At 47.4% G+C, this 23,413-nt stretch overlaps 1 protein-coding gene across 1 annotated transcript in view; it reads left to right on the top strand.

The window, feature by feature from the left end:
• The window catches only part of ACSS1 (acyl-CoA synthetase short chain family member 1), a 73,149-nt gene extending 65,502 nt beyond the window's left edge, over nt 1-7,647 (top strand). The window contains exons 11-14 of the mRNA XM_045011078.1: nt 724-851; nt 3,145-3,208; nt 5,128-5,246; nt 7,081-7,647. Of these exons, the coding sequence (XP_044867013.1) occupies nt 724-851; nt 3,145-3,208; nt 5,128-5,246; nt 7,081-7,260 (491 nt within the window). The 3' untranslated portion in view covers nt 7,261-7,647. The remainder of the gene's footprint in view (nt 1-723; nt 852-3,144; nt 3,209-5,127; nt 5,247-7,080) is intronic.
• The last annotated feature ends 15,766 nt before the right edge of the window (nt 7,648-23,413 follow it).

Here is a 23,413-nt window from a genome sequence, read left to right as displayed (position 1 = left end):
CTCCTGGAGCTAAATCCTGGTATCATGGACATCAGGTCATGATGTCATGGACATCCCATGTATGTTTAACACCTAAGCGGGGTTTAAGGGTTAACTCCTGGCTCTTAAACCGTGATCCCCGTAGGAGTGTGTGTGAAGGGAAGCCAAGTGTGTCAGTGCCTTGTGGGGCCCCGGGAGGGGGATGCTGGCGAGGGGGCCGTTCACCCCACCTTCGGAGGGACAGCAGGAGTCATTGGATTTTGTCAGAATGCTTGATTATCGTTATTGTTTGTATTCCTGTGGTGTTAAGGCCCACAGCCTAAGCAGACCAGACAGATCACTCACTCACTGGGAGAAAAGAAGGATTGTTATCCTCAGTTTACACCAGAGAACTGAGGCACAGAGAGAATAAGTGATTTGCCTCGGGTCACGCAGGGAGGCTGTGGCAGGGCTGGGTATAGAGCCCAGATCTCCTGCATTCCAGTCCCAGTGCCTCATCCAGGATACAAATTCCTAATTAGAAGTGGGTGGCTATTACCATCTGTAAAGTGGGTGTAACAAAACCTTGCCCTCTGGAGTGGTGTGTGGCTCAGTTAACTGGTGCCTGTAAAGTGCTTCGAGATCTGTGATTGAAAGGGGCTAAAAGTATAAAGTAATAATAAAAATAATAACCACAAATACTGCTAATGAATTATTATACTAGCTGCTGTTGATCACAGGGGATGGTGTTCTTTGTTGCTACAGGTTATTATTTCACAGGGGATGGTGCCTATAGATCCTCAGAGGGGTATTATCAAATAACAGGGCGGATGGATGACGTCATAAATATCAGCGGTCACAGGCTTGGAACTGCAGAGATTGAAGATGCCATGGTAATTTTCAATACCCCAGAAAAGCTTTTCATGCATGCGGCCAGATCCTCAGTTGGTAAAAATCAGAAGTGTTCCAAGTACTTTATAGGAGCGATGCCACTGTACATCACTGGAGGATCTAGCCCATCGGTTTATGTGTAAGGGTTAACATTGCTGCCACTGAATCTTTCTTATGTATGTTTCACCTACACACACCCTTGGTACTAAATACACAAGGGTGTAATTATGCTGAAGAAAACAATCTTGTTATGTAAACCATGGAAGGGCGTATGGATGAAACTCATTCAGGGGTAAGATAGTTTTTATGGAGGATATCAAAGTGAAGGGCTACATGCAGTTCCTTTGTTTGAACTGATAAGATCTGAATCGTATTTCATCTCTTCAAGATGCATCTGTGACTTCGTACCGTTGCTGTTTTACTTTTGGATGGTGGGAGCTTCAAAACTCCCCTCTAGCTTCCCCCACCAGTAGCTTTGATGGAGTTAATGTTTTTTTCTCAGCTTTGTGGCTACTTGAGCATGTTTTGTAACCTTCTCCAACATTAAATATGGAGCAAAGGCAATTTACTGCAGCTGAGGATCTGGTCCATCATCTAGATGAGAGGTCATGGTAGGCACAGAACTGAACAAACCATCTCTCAAAGCAGTTCTGTACACAGCTTGACCTGAGCATTTATTTGCATGTTATGTGCCTCACTTGCAAACATTAACCAGATGTGAAATTTGATAAACCAAAATCATCTTTACATTGCAGGAATGATTGTAATATCATATCTACAAATAAATCTCTTAGCGACATTAGTGCAAACTTTTGATGATAGCTTTTTGAAGACCTAATATGATTACAACTCTATCTTGTCATGCAGGTTCCTTTTCAGAGAAGCCCAGCTAAGAGAAAAATTTCTTCCATATTTTAATGAAATTTAAAATAGCATAACCCATTTTTGGTTTACGATGAATATATGCTCTATCAACCTGTACACATGATCTGCTCTATCAGTGTAGAAAGATTGTCAATGTTAACTATGAATCATGGGCAGAATAAGTCAGTATTATGAAGCCATATAATAAATAATAAAGATCTATATTCAGCCTGGCAGTGCCTCCTCCATCGGTTGGAAGATTGAGGCCCACTTCTCCACTGCCTTGTCCTGTACCTTGTGCACAGATTTACACCAGTGAAAAGTGGATATAAGAAAGATGCTTTGCACTTGGTTTGGTGTAGACAACTACCCAAAGTGCAAAGTGGTGGAGAATGAACCTCAAGGCCTTGACTGTACTTGCGGATCAGCCGTGAGTGGGGCTGCATCAGTGCAGGTGTAGGCAAGAAAGGCTCATTTCCAGCAAGGAGAGGCTCAGTTAGTGCGAACCACAGCTTCCTCTCTACTTGGGGTTTGCAGCAGTGCAGCTGCTCCAGTCACTGGCAACGGTTGGCTGCATAGGGACTAATCCCAATTATAGATAGAATGCATATTTTCTGGATTTACTCTTATTAGCCAAAAGGGATGTCAGAAAATACTATTCAGTTGTTTAAAAACAGGGCCCTTTTGAACCAGAACTAATGGGTTAAATGCTGCTTTGAGACAGGCACACATGGCTCCTGTTAATTTCATTAAGCATAGCATTAATGTGGCAAGTCTATAACAGGGTTAAAAAAAACCTAGGTAAATTCATGGAGGATAGGTCCATCAATGGCTATTGGCAGGGGCGGTGTCCCTTGCCTCTCTTTGCCAGAAGCTGAGAATGAGTGACAGGGGATGGATCACTTGATGATTCCCTGTTCTGTTCATTCCCTCTGGGGCACCTGGCATTGGCCACTGTTGGCAGACAGGATACTGGGCTTGATGGGCCTTTGGTCTGACCCAGTGTGGCCGTTCTTATGCAGAAGTTGGCCTTTTGCTACTGTGCACTTACAGAAGGCTCAGAAAAGTGGGAAAGGTATTAAGAACTTCACACACAACTTGTTACAGTTCCTAGAAGAGCTAGCATAGGCTCTTGTCAACTACGGGTACGTCTACACTGCAATTAAAAACCTGCAGCTGGCATGTGCCAACTGACTCAGGCTTGGGCTAAGGGGCTGTTTAATTGTGGTGTAGACGTTTGGGCTTGGGTCCTGCGATGTGTGGGGACCCAAGCCTGAATGTCCACACCACAATTAAACAGCCCTTAGCCTCAGCCCCTTGAGCCTGAGTCAGCTGGCACGGGCCAGCCGCAGATGTCTAATTACAGTGTAGACATACCTAACATGGCCTGAAAGAGGGGGCTGTTATATTTTGCTACATTTTTTTTTAAAGGATGAACATCCGGCTGTGCCTGAAACAGCTGTGATTGGTTACCCCCATGAGATCAAAGGAGAAGGTAAGTGTGTAAAATAGTGTCCTTAATGGAAATATACAGATGGCTAATTTCCTTTGCAACCTTTCCCTCAACTTTCTGCCAAACCAGTACACAGAGCAGCAGGCAGTTTGAAAGGGAGATTGGCTAGTTCAACAAATCACACTGATACTTTGTTCTCTGCTCTCACTCCCTGTCCACTTCTGGATCCATTTCAACGATCCGCTCTTGATAATTAAAGCCCTTAATGGGAAGAACCTAGCTAATCAAAGGCCATTTCTCTCTGCACCTCACTGTGACAGCTGATATCAACAGAGAAATTAAAGTTTGAAGTCTCCAGAGGAAAGCCTGCAGAAGGCATAGGGATAAGCATTTTCAGTGGGGGACTCTAGAACTGACAAGCACCAGACCCTGAATCTTGCCACCTTCAAATCTCTCTCTTCACAGTTTTCCCTACCCCTGCTAATAAAGCTAAGGACCAGACCAATCTTATTCTTGCTGGAATTCAGTCACCATTGCTTATTTAACTCAGAGAAAGCCTTTTTTTTTTAATTTAAAAAAGAATTGGATACTACCTCCTTTCCTCATCTGTGATCTCTGCCCCAGGGAGCTTATCACAGACTGAAGGGGAAAATATTTGTGGGAGCCCCTTGTTAAGATACTGGCATAACATCATTGGGTCCCTTTTTGTTCTAAGGGCAAGTCAACACTTAAAATGCTGCATCAGCGCAGCTGTACTAATGTAGCGCCTTAATGAAGACACTCTGTGCTGTTGAGAGAAGCTCTCCTATTGACATAATGCTGTCTACACTGGGGGTAGGTCGGTATAACTATGTCGCTTAGGGGTGTGGATTTTTCACACCCCTGAGTGACATAGTTATAGCGATATAGGTCATAGCATGGACCAGACCTAAGTCATACTCTTCCTTAAAGTTAATGGGAGCTGCATTCCTGTAAGTGAAACCAACTCTGGGCCAGTAGAATAGCAATGCTTACATAACTCATGCTTATGGGGTGCAGGGATCTTAGATACCAGATTCCCCTCATGAGTCTTATGTCCCATACACTGAGACACAAAAAGATGAGTTAAGGATTAAGTGAAGGAACTTCACTGTGCATTAATTTCCTAGCTTGTGGGGAGGGAGAAATTATCTAAGAGCTTGTCTACACAGGCACATTTAGGAAAATTAATCTGAATCAACTAGAGGTGTGAATTTGAAGTAGGTTAATTAAATTACATTAAATCACTGTGTGGATGCTGTTATTCAAAATTAAAGTTACTTTAACTTGGTTTTGCTTAATTCACTTTGGAATTGAATTAAACTAAACCAAATTAAGGCCATTTTTATTCCAAAAGAGGGTGTTCACAGTGGGATTTAATTTGGTTTAACTAATCCAGTTCAAATTCACATCTTTAGTTAATTTGGATTAATTTTCCTGGACGTCCCTGTGTAGACAAGCCCTTAAACCCTTACCACTATAAGGGGATAGTGTTTTACTGTAGTGTTTTACTCCATTTTAGTAAATGAAAATAAAGGTTTGTTCTCAAGAAAGCAATTTGAAACAGGATCCAAAACCCTGACCTCCATGGGCCGGATTCTAATGTCATTTATGCTTGGTGACTTCAGTGGAGTTACTCCAGATTTACCATCATTGTAACTGAGATCAGCATCTGGTCCAGGAACTCCAGAACAAGGCACATTAATCGTTAAGGACCTGATTCTGACATCCTTACTCACCACTCCTGTGTAAATAAGCTGCTGGTATTCTTGGAAGCACCTGCAGTATGAGGTATTACTCAGAATGAGCAAGGTTGACCCTCACCCTGACAGTTGCTACAGGCATGTGAAACAGCACCTGTGCACGCAGTCCAACTGAAATGAATGCCTTTCCCAGCAATGATTTAATGTACAGTACACGCCCTCTGTTTACTTCCTTTCCAGGTGCCTTTGCTTTCATAGTGTTAAAAGAAGACACAGCTCATACAGAACGTGTTAAAGAAGAGCTCAGATCTATAGTTGCTTCCAAGATTGCGAAGTATGCTGTGCCTGATCATGTTCTGGTAGGTGTCATTGCAAGACATCTCATCTGTAACCCACTTAACAGGCCTGATCCTGCCCCCAGTAACGCTGCTTTGTTCCTCCCTGGCAGAGCAGCCTTAAAGCCAGGTTAACCAGATAGATGAGGAATTCCTCTGTAGTGCAGAACTGGCATAGCAGCCCTACGCCACACCTCCAGGCTCTGGTGTCAGGAGTATATCAAAGGCATGGCTGCAGGAAAAGGGGGATGGCTGGAGTGCTAGTGCACCTGGGAATCCTTGGTTGCAAAGCATCTTCCTGGGGGCCACTGCAGCTGCGTACAATTTAGAGTAGCCCTGAGGCTGTTCTACTTATGCCAAGGACTGAACCAACCCTAGGAATTTGGAGCGCACAAAGGGGGCTTCAAACCAGCTTTTCTACTTCCGCCAAACCACATTGAGCAAAGCTCTGGCACAGGGGGGATCTGGCCCCCTCCTGTTCAAAGCATGTACAAACAGCCAAGTTGCTTAAAATGTCTGATATTTTCTGCCTCCATCTTAATACAGCATCCCTGCTGCATTCATATGCCTGTGTCTGTTAGATCCACAGTACAGTTAATCAGGATGAGGGGTGCACTGATGGGAATACAGAGGTATTTGGAATATCCCCGTGTTTTAAAAAAAAATTAAGGGAAAGGTTGGAACATACAAGAGCAAAGCTACGGTTGTAGTATAGCCCAAGAGGAGGTAACACATCCTGTACTTTGCACCACCAATTAATGCTCATCTCACCCAGGCATCGAAAGACTTACTCCCAGAGCCATCAGGTGTTCCCCGGATTCCCAGAGTAAAGTCCATGGCTGATCATACTGCTCCCTTTCCCTACAGATTAGCAGTTAATGCTCTTCGGTTTTCTTACCCACTGGCCTGTTTTCGGCATATATATCCAAAAACAGAGCAGTCGTATGGTGGCTTGCGTGGCCTGTCTGTGCAAAGGAACTATCCTACAGAAGCCAGACAAAGGCTATGTCTACACTGCACAGCTTTTAGCAACGTGGCTGTGCCACTAAAAGTTGTGCAGTGTAGCCGCTGTTTGTCGGCCCTCTTGCCGACCTAAAACTTCCACCCCCAATGAGCAGTGTTTGCACCCTGCCAACAAAGCGCTGTTCACACTGGCACTTGTTACCGGCAAAAGTTTTGTCTTTCGGGATTTTTTTTTAAACACCTCTGAAAGACAAAAGTTTTGTTGTTCAACTGCCAGTGTAGACAAATTGTAACCCTTCAGGTCCACCGCTATGGCCTTCCCTATGACCTTATCAGTTAACATTAACCTTTGCCTGTACACGGGAGGTAGCGGACTACAGTGGATAGGACATGGGACTTGGAATCAGAAGACCTGAGATGTATTTCTGGCTCTGCCACTGACTTACAGTATTAGGTGACCCTGAGCAGGTGGCTGAACTGTTCCAGGCATTAGATTCCTCGTCTATAAATAGGGATGATGATACCTACCTGTTTTTGTAAGCCACGTTGAGAGTTATGTGAGTGGAGGCCAAGATTACTAGACACAGGTGCCTATGGGTAGGCTTCTGTAGTTGAGCACCTGAATAAGTAGCCTGATTTTCAAAAGTGCTGAGCACCTAGCATCTCCCATGGGGCCAAAACTGGAAAAAGAAAGGAGAAAAATCAGTCAACTAATAAAAAAAAATAAACATCACTATATTCCTCCTTCCTGGACAGCGACCACCATGCCCAGCTCTTAAACAGTTCCCAGGAATCTCACTGGGGATATGCAGTGAGATCATTTCAAGGCTGCGTTCACTCAAACATTCTCATTAGGATGAAAGTTCTAAGGCAAGTGTATTTGTTCTTCTCTCAGGTGGTGAAACGCCTTCCTAAAACACGATCCGGGAAAATTATGAGAAGGGTGCTGAAGAAAATCGTCGCTGACCAATCCAGTGATTTGGGAGATGTCACCACGCTGGATGATCCAAGCATCATCGCAGAAATACTAGATGCCTACCAGAAATACAAAACCCAGCAGTCTGCATCTTCATAGAAAGGTCTTGAGTCTCTTTCCAAAAGAAATTCAGAGGAACATAAACAACCATCCAGATAATTTTGCTGTTTCATGGACTATCATCAAATTCTGCTCACTCCTAAGAGAACAAAATGATGATTCCTCTCACAACATACTATAATGTGTCATAGACCATGGTATACAGCTGCCTTCTCTTTCCTTGGAAACCATGGAATACACACTGTGAAGCATCATATGTTAAGAACCTTCTGAACAAGTGCCTGACTAAATTTGCCAAAACTAAGTGTTTTCACACTATTTTTAGGGAAAGTGTATAGCAGCCTTTTTAGGTTTCCACTAGCTGCATAAAAAATAAACAGCTAGTAAACTGTTTATGACTGTTGAGGTAGGTGATGTTTTTAATGCTTGAAGCAATACTTTTTCCCCCTCTGCTCCCAGACACTCATGGGGAGAGATTTTATAATACATTTTGCCATTTTGGAGAATAGTCAGAGAACGCGTATCTTCAATTTTTCATTCCACTTAGAATCATAGAAATGGGCTGGAAGGGACATTGAGGAGTCATCAAGTCCAGCCCCCTGCCCTGAGACAGGACCAAGCTAGACCATCCCTGATAGGGGTTTGTCCAACCTGTTCTTAAACACATCCAATGATGGGGAAGCCACAACTTAAATCTAACTTGGTTATCCCCGTTCAGGTAGCTGCAACAGTGGTGTCTTTTTAGCAATGCTGTATACTGCAGTGTATATTGCATGTGCACTATTTGTGAAATGGCGTAGCCATATTTTCATTACAGTTGCTTTGGTGCCTGATCATGGTTTTAGGCCTCACCACACTTGGGTCCAAACAATCAATCTGGGTCCAAAGGATCCCAGCCTTTCCCTTTTCATTTCCTTCCCCCAACTCAACGAACCTAGGCCCAGATCCTCAAAGGTCTTTAGTGCCTAACTCCCATTGAAGTCAGTGGCATTGAAGCACCTAAATACCTCTGAAGCTCAGCACCTACTGCCTTCTAGGTAACAAGGATCTCAGCACTCATCTGAACCTGGAGCTGACTCGCCTCCTCTAAGCCCATGTTGCCTCACGTCCCAGCTGGATAGGGATGGAGCATGCAGCTGTCACTTACACTGCATTTTACAACAACTACATCTCTCTCTTCATCCATGCCGCTCAGGCCCTCAGTCCAGCCCCTTGCAGCTGCGGAAAAGGAAAGAACAGAAGCAAGATCACACAAGGAGCCTGTGACTGAGGCAGGACTTCAGTACAGTACCTCCTCACTTAACGTTGTAGTTATGTTCCTTAAAAATGCGACTTTAAGCAAAACGATGTTAAACTCAGCCAATTTTCCCATAAGATTTAATGTAAATGGGGGGGTTAGGTTCCAAGGAAATTTTTTTTGCCAGACAAAAGGCATTATATACAGAAACAGTATAAGTTTTAAACAATTTTCAACAAACAATTTAATACTATAGTCAGCAATGATGTTTGTGAAGCTCTTCCCCCCTCCCCTCCAGCCTCCTGAATGGTGGCAGAATTCAGTCCCGCTTGACCGTGAAAAATTAACAGGTGCTCTACACCCACCAGCAGCGAAGCTCCCCCTGCCACGCCGCCTCCTTCCCCGAGTGTGCTGTGTCCACGCTCCTCCCCCACCCTCCCAGAAAGTCCTAACAACGGGTTGGCAGCAGGGGAAGCTCTGGGAGGGAGGGGGAGGAGGCAGAGAAGAGGAAGTTGTGCAATGCTCCCTTGTAAAGTCACTGCTCTTCCACAGAATCCTACACGCAGTGGACAGAGCAGGCAGCCAAACGACTGTTATAAAGGAGCATTGCACAACTTTAAACGAGCCTGTTCCCTAATGGAGCAGGGACGGACCATCGAAACAGCCCTAGGATATTTTGAAACCCTTAGGGAACAGGCTTGTACCGGGGTTCACTCACCACTGGGGTGTCTCCTTGTGGCTGCATCTGTGGAGTAGCTCTGCCTGGTCTGAGTTCCCCTTCCTTCCTTCACTTGTGCTGCAGCCCCTCTTGCTCTCTAGTTGTAGCAGTGCTTCCTCTGTTGCTTGGTGCTCTGCTCAGGGCACCAGTTTTCTCTTTGTAGGGTAACAAAGTCTCACCGGACCAGCTGTCTGGATGCCACTCCAGGCAGTCTTCCCCTTCCAGACTGTCAGTGGCTGGTAGGGGAGCCTGGGTGCTACTCCAGGCTCCAGCCAGGAACCCTATCAGCAGCAGCCAAGGTCTGCACAGCCTCATCCCCTGCTGCTCCACCGTCCACAGGCTTTCTTCTTCATCCTCTGGGTAAGCCCTTCCTTCAGGGTCAAGATCAGGATCCCAGGGCTTCTGCTTCACCCCTGGGTTTCCTCCTCAACACCTCTCTGCTCCTGAAGAGTGACTGCAGAACTCCACACTGCTGCACCTTCTGCTCTCATTTCCTGGCTTTATACAGGCCCCCTGCATACTCCTGCCTAGATGGACTCCGTATTCAATGAGTGCTTGTCAGTCAGGCCCAGGTCTCCTCTCAGGTGTAGCTCACCTCAGGTGCAGCTCCTTCTGAGCCACCTTAATCCCTTTGGCGCGGTGTGGGGTGAACAGCCCCACGACAGCTCGTCAGCACTGAGCGGGTCTCACATTTCAAGAACAGAAAAAGTGAGCGACATCTGGGAGTTGTTGCAGTGTAATGAATTCTGTGTGATCTTGGGTGAGGCACTTCACCGCCCTGTGCCCCAGAGCCTCATCTACAAAACGGGGACAATTGTGCTTCCCTGCCTCACGGGGGCTCAGGTATGGCAGTGATGGGGGCGACGTGAGAGGTGTAATTTTGCTGCCATCTCGGTGCTGAAGTAGTCGACATGACATGCTAAACACCCCCGCCTTTTTTTCTCCAAGGAAGGAATGGCTTCCCTACTTCCAAATATCCCCTTCACATGTGGACACAGGGCCAGCCTCTGCTGAATGTTACTGGCAGGGGATGCAGACTCCATGCATGGGCTTCCTGAATAGACAACAATTTTCCTTGTCCGCAGTGTTATTGTAGCTATGTTGGTCCCAAACAGACAGAGACAGAGCTCTGTGTAGCATGAAAGCTTGTCTCTAATTATTTTCCTGGTTAGTAGCTAATAAATTTAATAGATTAAAATCATGCTTTAGGAGTACCCTTCCCTTTCTAGTGCTAGAGTGATGCTAAATTGTCTTTCCATTCTACTCCCACTGAAAGAATTCTCTGCAAGGTGTGTGATTAGAGCTTTGTTGCATGTTCCACTGGGAACAAGGGGAAGGAAAATCACTTTTAAACTACTTAAGGAAAATAATTAGGATAGGATAGGGAAAAAACAAGGGGAACAGAAAATAGTTGTAGAAAAATATTCATTGTCTTTTATAACGGTTTAAAGTTTCAGAGTTCACATTATTACAGTTTAATTTGTATGTTACCTTGGCAACAGGCATTCAGGAGTGCTAACCCGGAAGTGGACTGATTGGTACAAAAAGATTTCCCTGCTCTTTTGGGTATTAGGAGGTTAGAATATATTCTATTGGTACCGTAACGGGGCCTGATCATCCTCTCTATGGGCATAGGTCAGTGCTTCACAAGCAGTAGTTACATCGAATAGTTAAGTGATTGCCACAGTAATTTCTACACTACTGTGCACCATTTGGAGTCATCGAGCCGAAACTTGCAATCCTACTGCAAACCAAACTCAGGCTAAAGTTTATGGGTGTCAGAGAGCTGCAGGATTTGGCCCAGGATCAGAGTAACTAATCAGAACCTGAGCTGCAGGCAAAATTGCATATTTTATCTGTCTGTATTAAAGCAATAGCCTACAGAGAGGGAAGCTATGAGCCATAAAGGATTCTGATGCCAGGTCACTAAACATGGAAGCAAATCTCAAACTGTTTGTGTATAATCTGACTCCTCAGACATATGCATTCTTAGATCACACTTTGCCTGTGTTGCATACTTTACAGAGGAGAGTGACCTTTGCACATATGTATATTAGATTAATCTGTCATTTTTATTGTAACTAGGGGCTGCAGTATTAATGTAATACAATAGGCAGGATCCCCCTCTTCCATGGAAAATCCTCAGAGCTTCCTCCATATCGCTCCAGTGCATTGCACATTCCTGTGCAAAAAAAGCAGTGTGAGGCCCCCCCATTCCCTTGTAATCCCCTTAGATCCATGCGGGGGTCCTGTGGTGTCCCAGGACCATAGATCCAGAAGTTCTCTCCCTTACAAGTTTGTAGTTAGAAGGCTATTAAAACTTCACGAGATGCCCATCCTATTTTTCTTCCACCACCATTAAACAAAGCCATTAAAGTGCTCTTCAAGCAGAAAACATTCAGAAATGCTTTTTACAGAGTGGACAGACTCACTTGTTCAAACAATTGTAAAATTGCCTCCATAGTAATGAAGATTGATGTTGGGAAAGAAAAACCACCTTTTATGAGGACTGCACAAGTCATAGAATCATAGAATGTCAGGGTCGGAAGGGACCTCAGGAGGTATCTAGTCCAACACCCTGCTCAAAGCAGGACCAACTCCCAACTAAATCATCCCAGCCAGGGCTTTGTCAAGCCTGACCTTTAAAAACCTCTAAGGAAGGAGATTCCACCACCTCCCTAGGTAACCCATTCCAGTGCTTCACCACTCTCTGAGTGAAAAAGTTTTTCCTAATATACAACCTAAACCTCCCCCACTGCAACTTGAGACCATTACTCCTTGTTCTGTCATCAGGTACCACTGAGAACAGTCTAGATCCATCCTCTTTGGAACACCCTTTCAGGTAGTTGAAAGCAGCTATCAAATCCCCCATCCTTCTTCTCTTCTGCAGACTAAACAATCCCAGTTCCCTCAGCCTCTCCTCATAAGTCATGTGCTCCAGCCCCCTAATCATTTTTGTTGCCCTCCACTGGACTCTTTCCAATTTATCCACATCCTTCTTGTAGTGTGGGGCCCAAAACTGGACACAGCACTCCAGATGAGGCCTCACCAAGGTCGAATAGAGGGGAATGATCACATCCCTCGCTCTGCTGGCAATGCCCCTACTTACAGTGGTGAGCTGGAGCCGGTTCCCACAGGTTCCCAAGAACCGGTTGCTAAAATTAGACCTCCGTGGAGAACCGGTTGTTAAAGGGCCAGGGGGTGGGCAAAGAACTCCAGTCCATGGGCCGGACCATCCTGTTGCTCCCAGGATTCCCAGCTGGGGAGGCTGAGGCTCCCCCGGCCCTTCCCCCGCTTCCCCCCAGCTGCAGCGTGGCCAGCTGACAGCACCAGCTGGGCAGCTGAGCTGAGCTCTGGAGTTGTCCTGCTGCCGCTTTTTGAGAGGCCCAGCAAGGTAGGTGTGTGTGGGTCCTGCTGCAAGCTCCAGGGCTGGCCGGAGGAGAGGGGAGGGGAGGGGGCAAGTGGGGTAATTGGCCCAGGCCCTGCAGGGGCCCCTGGCCCCATGAGGATGTCTCCCCTCCCCCCCTTAAATCAGAACTTTTTATAGGGAACCAGTTGTTAAGATTTTGGCAGCTCATCACTGCCTACTTATACAGCCCAAAATGCCGTTAGCCTTCTTGGCAACAAGGGCACACTGTTGACTCATATCCAGCTTCTCGTCCACTGTAACCCCTAGGTCCTTTTCTGCAGAACTGCTTCCTAGCCATTCGGTCCCTAGTCTGTAACAGTGAATGGGATTCTTCTGTCCTAAGTGCAGGACTCTGCACTTGTCCTTGTTGAACCTCATCAGATTTCTTTTGGCCCAATCCTCTAATTTGTCTAGGTCCCTCTGTATCCTATCCCTACCCTCCAGCGTATCTACCACTCCTCCAAGTTTCATGTCATCTGCAAACTTGCTGAGGATGGCAGTTCATGCCATCCTCCAGATCATTAATGAAGATATTGAACAAAACTGGCCCCAGGACTGACCCTTAGGGCACTCCACTTGAAACCGGCTGCCAACTAGACATGGAGCCGTTGATCACTACCCATTGAGCCTGACAATCTAGCCAGCTTTCTATCCACCTTATAGTCCAATCATCCAGCCCATACTTCTTTAACTTGCTGGCAAGAATACTGTGGGAGACCGTATCAAAAGCTTTGCTAAAGTCAAGGAATAACACATCCACTGCTTTCCCCTCATCCACAGACCCATAAAAGTCACATAAAAGCAAGGAAACTATTTACTATGTTGTAGGAATAATAGACTTTTTGTATTGAAGTAACCTCAACTTTCCAACATGAGCCTTGATAGTGTAAACACTTTCACATGCACTTCTTTGCTCACCTGAGCAGTCAGTCTGAGATGACACAGGTGAGTAAAGTTAAGTGTGCAGGTAAGGGTTTGCTGGTTTGGAGCTACAGTCTCTTCATTCATCATCTGCTCTGCTGAGTGAGTGGGGCAAAGCTGTATCTTCTGTTTGTACAGAATGTGAATCTTAACATAAAAGTACTACTGGAACTTAGCTGATACATAGGTTACAGATTTATTCATGTAACTGTTCAGTCCAGAAGGGGCCAAATTCATAGCAATAACCCTTATGTAGTGGTAGCATACAAAGTATGTACATACTCTCCTATTTCAGCCATAATGAGCCAGAAACCTTGTGAATTTCTAAAGTCATGTAAACCACTCTACTAAAATCATTTTAAAAAGTAACCCATTAAGCAAGATCAGAAGACTTCATGCCCAGTGAGTATTGCAATTAACTGTGAATCCTCAGCACCTCTTCTTCCTTGCAATGATTTCCATAAGTTAATCAAGCTGTTGAAAACCTGTCCTTAAGTGGGTATTGCTGCTTTGAGGGAACCTCAGTTTGTCAGGACTCAGGACTGCTACTTTTGCATTTTGCAAGAAATGAAATATGCTCATAGGCGGCTTTGCCAAGATGAAACTTTCCAACAAATAGGTAAAGTACCATATTTTTTTCAGATCTCCTCTTAGATTATGGAGGCACTGGCTGCAGCCCCAAAGTAAAGTTGAATTGTGTTTTGCACTTAATACTATGTACTTCACGACTATCTTGGTGCCTAATTAAAAATGTGCATTCTAGCTTGCAGGCACTCACATAGTAAGACATTAATGAAACATCTTCAAGGATGAGGGGCCATAGTCCTCCCGAGGAGAGTGTCACCCACTGAATACTCTTGAGGCTCTGCTCTGAAAGCTGTTCTTTGCAGCAGCCAGAGCCCCACTTAAATCATTAGGGGTTCATAGGGACCTGGCCATGTGGCTCAGCTTGCAGGACTGGCTTTAAAATGTACTTATTTCTTTCCTTTTAATGTTGGAGGGTATGAAGCTTCCAAATAGCCATAGGCCTTCCTCCTCTTGAAATTGCTCCTCACCCAAGCTGGTCACGTAGGAGCTAGAGATATGCAAAACATTTGAAAGAGGGGGGACGGAACAGATTTACTGATGTTGGTTTCATTAATGAAGAACAAATCAAAGGTAATGGAATCTTCCAAACATCTTATTGGCCAACATTAGCTTGTGAAATTGTATTTTCCAGATCACATTTGCCTTTGCTGCAGCTGATATAGCATCCTGAATTACCTTTACACTCTTTTAACTGAAGGGCTACTAGGAAATTTTAAAAAGGGAAATAAGATTTTGAATTGACTACAGATTCTCTTTGTCTGTTGTCACAGTCTTGTAGTGAACCAAATGCTTTCTGTACAGATTTGTGTACATGTCTAACATGCACATTGTTTCATTACTCCACTTGTCCCCACCTATGACTTTTAGCCACATTGCCCTTTCCCCCCCTCAGTGGATATGCATGTTTGTTAAATACTGTGGACACAGGCCATGATTCTCTTAATTTTATTTAAGGTCATTGTTTTGTAGATGTGGGATATAAATATGGAACAAATTAACAAAGCACCTTGAACTTCTATTTTATTGTTTTCTTGTAATCATATGGTGTAAATAAAAACTTGTTTTTGGACCAGGATCCAGATCCTCACAGGTATTTAGGCACCAGAGCCTATATACCTGTGAAGATCTGGGCACAAGTGCCTTAAAACTGGACTCTGGAATAATATATGTATTCAGATTTTCATTAAAAGAAATCGTGTCCTTATATATAGTGTGTCTTCTTTTCAATGCCAGGCATAGCTTATGCACCTTAGCCTTGACATAAACCACTTATCCCTTAAAGTTTTTGAGGTATGGGTTTATTCAGCTCCGTAGACTCAAATCTGCCTTTACTGATTATTGTGATTTGTTTACACATGGTTTACTTTTCAAAATCAAAGGAATTTCCTAGATCAAGATGAGTTAAATCTCACTCTTGGATTCAAACACAGTGCCAAAATTGTCCAGGTTTACTTAAGACTCTTCTCACTGAACAATAACCCATTAAGGAGCACTGCATTTGCATGGTAAAACTCCCACCACAAAACAGAGCTACAGAAGGGGGGGTGGAGTTCTGAGTTGCACTGTGTTTCTTCCTAATGAAGAAGCAAACTGAATTATTTCAGTAGTGGCCCCCAGGGCAGGTACAACACATTACAAAGAGCAATCTAGTTTGAATCCTATTTCTGAGATTTTTTTCCCCCCACTTGTCTCTTCAATTAAATTTCTAGGCAGTTTTCATTGTTAATTTCTTCAGGCAGCTCAGCCATAGACTGCATCACTACAAGCCCAGATAGTATCTCACATGTTGCAAAGTGAGATGCACAAATGAAAAAGACGAAAACTGACTTTTTGGAGAATGGGAGGGAATGTTCAATCTCAAGAGAATTTGCATCTATCCAAAAGTCATGCTTTAGCACAGTGGTTCTCAAACTTTTGTACATACTTTCACATAGCAAGCCTCTGAGTGTGACCTCCCCCCCAATAATTAAAAACTCTTTTAAATATATTTAACACCATTATAAATGCTGGAGGCAAAGCAGGGTTTGGGGTGGAGGCTGATAGGTCGCGACCCCCCCATGGAAAAACCTCACGACCCCCTGAGGGATCCCAACCCACAGTTTTGAGAACTCCTGCTTTAGCAGATGACAGTGAGGTAGTATTTTGCCAGGTGCTGAGTACTATTTGCAGATGTCAAGAGTAGGGATAGCACATCTCTGCAAAGGGCCTTCCTTGTCTCCTAAAGTCCAGTGACGATTTCATTTAAGCCTTAGACTATGAGATGAATAACACCATTCAGCTAATACAGATGAGTATGTAGCATGTTTGTTAACTGGCACCCCCCCCCCTCCAAGAGGGAGGGATAGCTCAGTGGTTTGAGCATTGGCCTGCTAAACCCAGGGTTGTGAGTTCAATCCTTGAGGGGGCCACTTAGGGATCTGCAGCAAAATCAGTACTTGGTCCTGCTAGTGAAGGCAGGGGGCTGGACTCAATGACCTTTCAAGGTCCCTTCCAGTTCTAGGAGATTGGTATATCTCCTATTATTATTATTATTAAGAATGCAACTGCCCCCTCAGCACCCCCACTTAGACAAGCATCCAAACACATTTGCAGCTCATGAATGCTCCTACATCCATTTTGACAAGCATCACATTGAAAATGCGAGCTACTCTCAAGAGTTAAAATGTATTTCCCCTCCTTACCGTGTTTTGTGCTTTAGCTGACTTGGTGATTTGTTTCCTGGCACAATTTCTCAGTACAGTATAATGGGCGAGTGGCTCTGTCTTCAGCTCACACCTCCCCTGCTATTCTGGGTTATTACCGTAGCAATTATGGTTGTAGTAGCAAGTTACATCCTGCTTTCAGCAAAATGAATTTGTTATTTAACTGTAACCCTGAGAAGTAACTTAACTTTTCAGGTTCAAAAAGTCAGTTTTTTTCTTGCCAGTCCTCTCTTGTCTGAGGATGTTAGTCACAGTCCTGAGCACGGCCTTGGTATCACCATGCAGTGTAAACACATAAGGCAAAAGGCATCTCTAAGCAGCCTGTAATCTAGTACCACGTTTGAGAAGCACTAATCAGGGCTATATAATAGGTGACTTTTGGAGCTATTAATAAATGATTTGTATAGATTACAGTTTCCAAGTAACTACCACTCAGGCTGGGGCTCAGGCACTTGGTCTCTCTGTGCCTCAGTTTCCCATCTATAAAATGGGGCTTCTAGCACTTCCCTACCTCACAGGAGTGCTGTGAAGCTAAATATACTAAAGATTGTGAGATGTTATGGGAGCCAGATTAGTACAAGAAAGGATCTGCCACTTGCTGTGGTGTTTATTTATGTGGACAGATGTTTACTAGGAACTAGGCTGAAATCCCATAACTCAGTCAACCTACATCACTGTCCAATGCTGACTGAATTCAAACCAAAAATGGTGAAAGGTCCACATCCCATTTGCATTCTCCTGAGCACAGTCCCTTCTCCTTGAGCATTATCAAAATTATAGTGTTCAGAAGTATGTTAATAGATTCTTTGTCAACAGATGCTAAAACCTGGTTGGTATGGACCTTTCACCTTTCTGGCACTTGCTTTCCTATTGATCTAAACATCTAAAAGTTAAACTTTGTTTCAGGGTGATTAACAATGCCTTGGCTACCACCACACCCCTGCATTCTATTTTTCATAGAAATCACCACTTCATTCCCAATGATGGAGAAGGAGCCAATGAAGTTTTAACACGTTAGCAGTCGTAAAACCTCTTGGACAGATTGAGGGCTTCTAAGGGAACTGAGAAAGCCAAAAGAAAGCAGGAAACTAAGAATACGTTTACAGGGGAGCTGGAGGTGTAATTGCCAGCTCAGGCAGACATCCGTGCATGGTGCTGATCGAGCTAATACACTAAAAATAGAAGTGTAGCTGCAGCAGCACAAGCAGCTGGCTGGACTACCCTCCCCCCCGCCACTCAGACAGGAAGGTATTTGGAGCAGTTAGCTTCTCCCATCACCATGGGTTCCTTTTAATTTTTAGCATGCTAGCTCAATCAGAGATAGCACGGTTATGTGTGTCTGAGCTGTACATTACACATCCAGCTCCAGTGTAGACATCTCCAATCTTCCCTCCGTAGGGTACATAATTGGCCATACTGGGTCAGACCAAAGGTCCATCCAGCCCAGTATCCTGTCTTCCAACAGTGGCCAATGCCAGGTGCCCCAGAGGGTGTGAACCTAACAGGTAATGATCAAGTGATCTCTCTCCTGCCATCCATCTCCACCCAGGGTAATGAAATACTAGAAATCCACAGCCTTAGAGCAACCTTACTAGGAATGTCTGCTGAAAAGCAGGACCTTGCTGTCACATGGCAGGGGGAGCAAAGGGGCTTTCCATTCTTAAACTTCTGTAGCTCAGTGCTTGCAATGGTGCAAGAAGGTGCAAGTGGAAATCAACACATGAGAAATGAGTAGTGAGGAAACAAAGGCAGCTTGTGAACAAAGTAGCCAGGAGGAACCGGGGAAGAATGGAAGGAAACAAAATGCGGTAGAAAGGGAGAGAGAAAAAGGACACAAGAGGCCTGCCTGCCTCCTGCCTTGCACTTTGGGTCATCATTTACATCTGTGCAAAGCAAGCATAGCATGGATGTAAAATGCTACCACCTCAGAGCAGCTTTTCCCATGCACTTGCACTGGTGCGAATGACAACTCATGGTGCTAGGCCAGTGGCTCTCAAACTTTTGTACTGGTGACCCCTTTCACACAGCAGGCCTCTGAGTGCAACCCCCCCCCCCATAAATTAAAAACATTTTTTATATTTAACACTATTATAAATGCTGGAGGTGAAGCAGGATTGGGGTGGAGGCTGACAGCTCACAACCCCCCACATAACCTTGTGATCCCCTGAGGGGCTCCAACCCCCCCAGTCTGAGAACCCCTGTGCTAGGCAGTGGGAAATCAGGAACCAGGAATTAGATAAAGTTACAGAGTCGAAAGGGAGCTTGTGTTGTGCTATACTGTCAGTCAGCTTTTTTGAGCATGCACTGAGTGTTGGGCGACTAACTGCTAAGCTGAGGCCTTGTCTACATTAGGTGAAAGGGCATTGCCTACCACCCTTGAGTTTTATAGTGCCTCTATATCTTGCAAACTGCTATGCCAGGCTTTTGGTGTGCATTGTTTGCATCTTTTTGCTGAAACACCTGGGAAGAGGTCTTTAACTCAGATCTCAATCTGCAGCAGGCTGGCCACACTAATGGGAAAAAGACGGTTACTCACCTGTAGTAACTGTTGTTCTTCGAGATGTGTTGCTCCAATCCATTCCAGTTAGGTGTGCGCGCCGTGCGTGCACGGCTCTTCGGAAGATTTTTACCCTAGCAACTCCGGCGGGCCGGCTGGGCGCCCCCTGGAGTGGCGCCGCTATAGCGCTGAATATATACCCCAGCCGGCCCGTCCGCTCCTCAGTTCCTTCTTGCCGGCTACTCCGACAGTGGGGAAGGAGGGCGGGTCTGGAATGGATAGGAGCAACACATCTCGAAGAACAACAGTTACTACAGGTGAGTAACCGTCTTTTCTTCTTCGAGTGATTGCTCCAATGCATTCCAGTTAGGTGATTCCCAAGCCTTACCTAGGCGGTGGGGTCGGAGTGAGACGTGGCAGAGTGTAAAACTGCTGAGCCGAAGGCTGCGTCGTCTCGAGACTGCTGCACCAACGCGTAGTGGGAGGCGAAGGTGTGGACCGAAGACCATGTGGCCGCTCGACAGATGTCCTGGATGGGGACCTGGCTCAGGAAGGCGGCAGACGAGGCTTGCGCCCTCGTGGAATGAGCGGTGAAGCGGCCCGGGGGCACGCGAGCCAGCTCGTAGCATGCTCTGATGCAATGAGTTACCCAGGAGGAGATGCGCTGGGAAGAGACCGGCTCGCCTTTCATGCGATCGGCGACTGCTATGAAGAGCTGTGTAGAACACCGAAAAGGCTTCGTCCGCTCGATGTAAAAAGCGAGCGCTCTACGGACGTCGAGGGTGTGGAGCTGCTGTTCCCGAGGCGAGGCATGGGGCTTCGGGAAGAAGACCGGGAGAAAGATGTCTTGACTGAGGTAGAAAGCCGAGACCACTTTTGGCAGGAAGGCCGGATGCGGACGAAGCTGCACCTTGTCTGTGTGGAAGACGGTGTATGGCGGACCTACCGTCAGCGCCCGGAGCTCCGAGACTCGTCTGGCCGATGTTATGGCGACGAGGAAGGCCGTCTTCCAGGAGAGGTAAAGAAGAGAACATGTGGCCATCGGTTCGAATGGCGGACCCATGAGTTTGGACAGGACGAGGTTCAAATCCCAGGTTGGGGCCGGACGCCGCACCGGCGGGTACAATCGGTCCAGGCCTTTCAGGAAGCGGGAGACCATCGGATTGGAAAAGATGGAGCGACCTTCCAGAGAAGGACGAAAAGCGGACACCGCTGCCAGGTGTACCCGCAAGGAGGAGACCGCCAGACCTTGCTCCTTAAGGTACCAAAGGTAGTCCAAGATGGTAGGGACGGGTACGACGAAAGGGTTGAGCCCTCGTTGGTCACACCAGAGCGCGAACCTCTTCCATTTCGCCAGGTAGGTGGAGCGAGTGGAAGGCTTTCTGCTCTCAAGCAGGACTTGCTGCACGGCCGCCGAACAGTCCCTCTCTGCATGGGTCAACCATGCAGGTACCAGGCTGTAAGATGGAGGGACTGTAGGCTCGGATGGTGGAGCCTGCCGAAGTTCTGCGTGATGAGGTCCGGCCATAACGGGAGGGGGATGGGATCCCGAACGGAGAGCTCGAGCAGCAGGGTGTACCAATGCTGTCTCGGCCAGGCCGGAGCCACGAGTATGACGGTGGCCCGATCCCTCCGCAGCTTCTGGAGCACTCTGTGCACGAGCGGAAAAGGAGGGAAGGCATAGAGGAGGTGAGTCTGCCAGGGATACAGGAAGGCGTCCGACAGAGAGCCTGGCGAGTGACCTCGGAACGAGCAAAACTGGAGACACTTCCTGTTCGCCTTGGAGGCGAAGAGGTCGACCCGGGGAAACCCCCACCTCTGGAAAATCGTATGTGCAACGTCGGGACGAAGGGACCACTCGTGGGAGAGAAACGACCTGCTGAGATGGTCGGCCAGCGTGTTCTGCACTCTGGAAGAAAAGACGCTTCTAGGTGAATGGAGTGGGTCACGCAGAAGTCCCACAGGAGGATCGCTTCCTCGCAGAGGGGAGAAGAGCGGGCTCCGCCCTGCTTGTTTACATAGTACATCGCAGCGGTGTTGTCCGTGAATACTGTTACACAACGGCGTTGTAGGTGGGAGCCGAAGGTCCGGCAGGCGAGGCGGATGGCACGGAGCTCGCGGACATTGATGTGTAGCGCGAGTTCCTGGGGCGACCAAAGGCCTTGGGTGTGAAGCTCGCCCAGGTGGGCCCCCCAACCGAGCGCTGAGGCATCCGTGGTCAGCGTAACGGATGGGCGAGGAGGATGGAACGGGACCCCCGCACACACGACCTCCGGGGTGAGCCACCAGCGGAGGGAGTCGAGGGCCGTCCTGTTGACCGTGACCACCATGTCGATGGAGTCTCGATGAGGCCGGTACACCGTCGCGAGCCAGGACTGGAAGGGGCGAAGATGGAGCCGCGCATATGCGGTGACATATGTGCAGGAGGCCATGTGACCCAGAAGGCGTAGGCAGGAGCGCACGGTTGTGGTCGGTAAGGCGACGAGATTCCGGATGATGGAGGCCATCGTCTGGTGCCGGGCGCGAGGAAGAGAGGCCCTGGCAACCGTGGAGTCGAGAACCGCTCCGATGAACTCCAGCCGCTGCGTTGGGAACAAGGTGGACTTCTCGGTGTTGATGAGAAGACCAAGCCGCTGAAAGAGAGACAGAATTTCTGCCATCTGTTCTATCACGAGCTGACGGGACTGAGCTCGGACCAGCCAGTCGTCGAGATACGGGTAGACGTGCATCTGACGACGGCGGAGGGCTGCTGCTACGACTGCCATGCATTTTGTAAATACCCTCGGCGCCGTGGAGAGTCCGAATGGCAACACGGCAAACTGGTAGTGGGCGTTGTCGACCACAAACCGAAGGTAACGCCGATGAGGAGGATAGATCGCGACATGGAAGTAGGCGTCCTTCATGTCGAGGGCGGCAAACCAGTCTCCCGGATCCAGGGAGGGAATAATGGTCCCCAGGGTGACCATACGAAACTTGGGCTTGAGCAGATATTTGTTCAGCTCGCGAAGGTCCAGGATAGGACGTAGCCCGCCTTTCGCCTTGGGGATGAGAAAATAACGGGAGTAGAATCCCCTGCCCCGCCTGTCTTGAGGCACTGCTTCTATGGCACCCACGCTCAACAGAGTCTGAACCTCTTGTAAGAGGACTTGCTCGTGAGAGGGGTCCCTGAAGAGGGACAGGGAGGGTGGGTGGGAAGGCGGGGGCGAAACAAACTGAAGGCGGTATCCCGACTGGACGGTTTGAAGCACCCAGTTGTCCGATGTTAAGCGGGACCACGCCGAAAAGAAATGGGAAAGGCGGTTGTAAAATAAAGGGGAAGGATCCGGTAGGGAGAGTGATGGGCCGTCCTCGATCGCCCCATCAAAAGGCCTGCTTAGCCCCCTGAGGGGCCTTGGGAGCGGCCTGGCCCTGGTTGCGGCGGTTGCCGGACGGACGACGGCGATTTTGGGCCGGTCGTCGGCTGGCATAGGGGCGATAGCGCTGTTGGTAGCGGGAGGGCTGCGGCCGGAAGGGCCTGCGCTGCGTCGCCGGCGTATGCATTCCGAGCGTGCGGATGGCAACACGCCCGTCCTTCAGGGTCTGGATCCGAGCATCCGTCTTTTCGGAAAACAGACCCTGGGTGTCGAAGGGGAGGTCCTGGAGTGTATATTGCACCTCCGGCGGCAGGGTGGAGGACTGCAGCCAGGAGATGCGCCTCATTGTCACGCCGGATGCCAAGGTCCGAGCCCCGGAGTCCGCGGCGTCGAGGGCGTAATAGATGACCGAGAGGACTTCTTCCCCTCGTCCAGCAAGGCGGAGAACTCCTGGCGTGATGTGGAAGGCAGGAGCTCCGTGAACTTTGCCAGGGACATCAGAATGTCAAAGACGTACCTGGCGAGGAGGACCATGATGTTTGCGATCCTCAGCTGCAAACCACCTGCGGAGTAGATCTTATGGCCGAGCAAGTCCATGCGCTTGGCGTCCTTGGACTTAGGCGCAGCGGCAGGTTGGCCGTGCCTCTCCCGGTCGTTAACAGATTGGACTACGAGGGAGTCCGGGGTTGGGTGGGAGTAAAGGTACTCATAGCCTGATGGTGGGGCTGAGTACTTCCGCTCGACCCCGCGTGCTGTGGGAGGAATGG

This window comes from Mauremys mutica, chromosome 3 (assembly GCF_020497125.1).
Source record: "Mauremys mutica isolate MM-2020 ecotype Southern chromosome 3, ASM2049712v1, whole genome shotgun sequence".
NCBI lineage: Eukaryota > Metazoa > Chordata > Testudines > Geoemydidae > Mauremys > Mauremys mutica.
The sequence above is the reverse complement of the archived record's forward strand: the minus strand, read 5'-3'. Positions and strand labels throughout refer to the sequence as shown.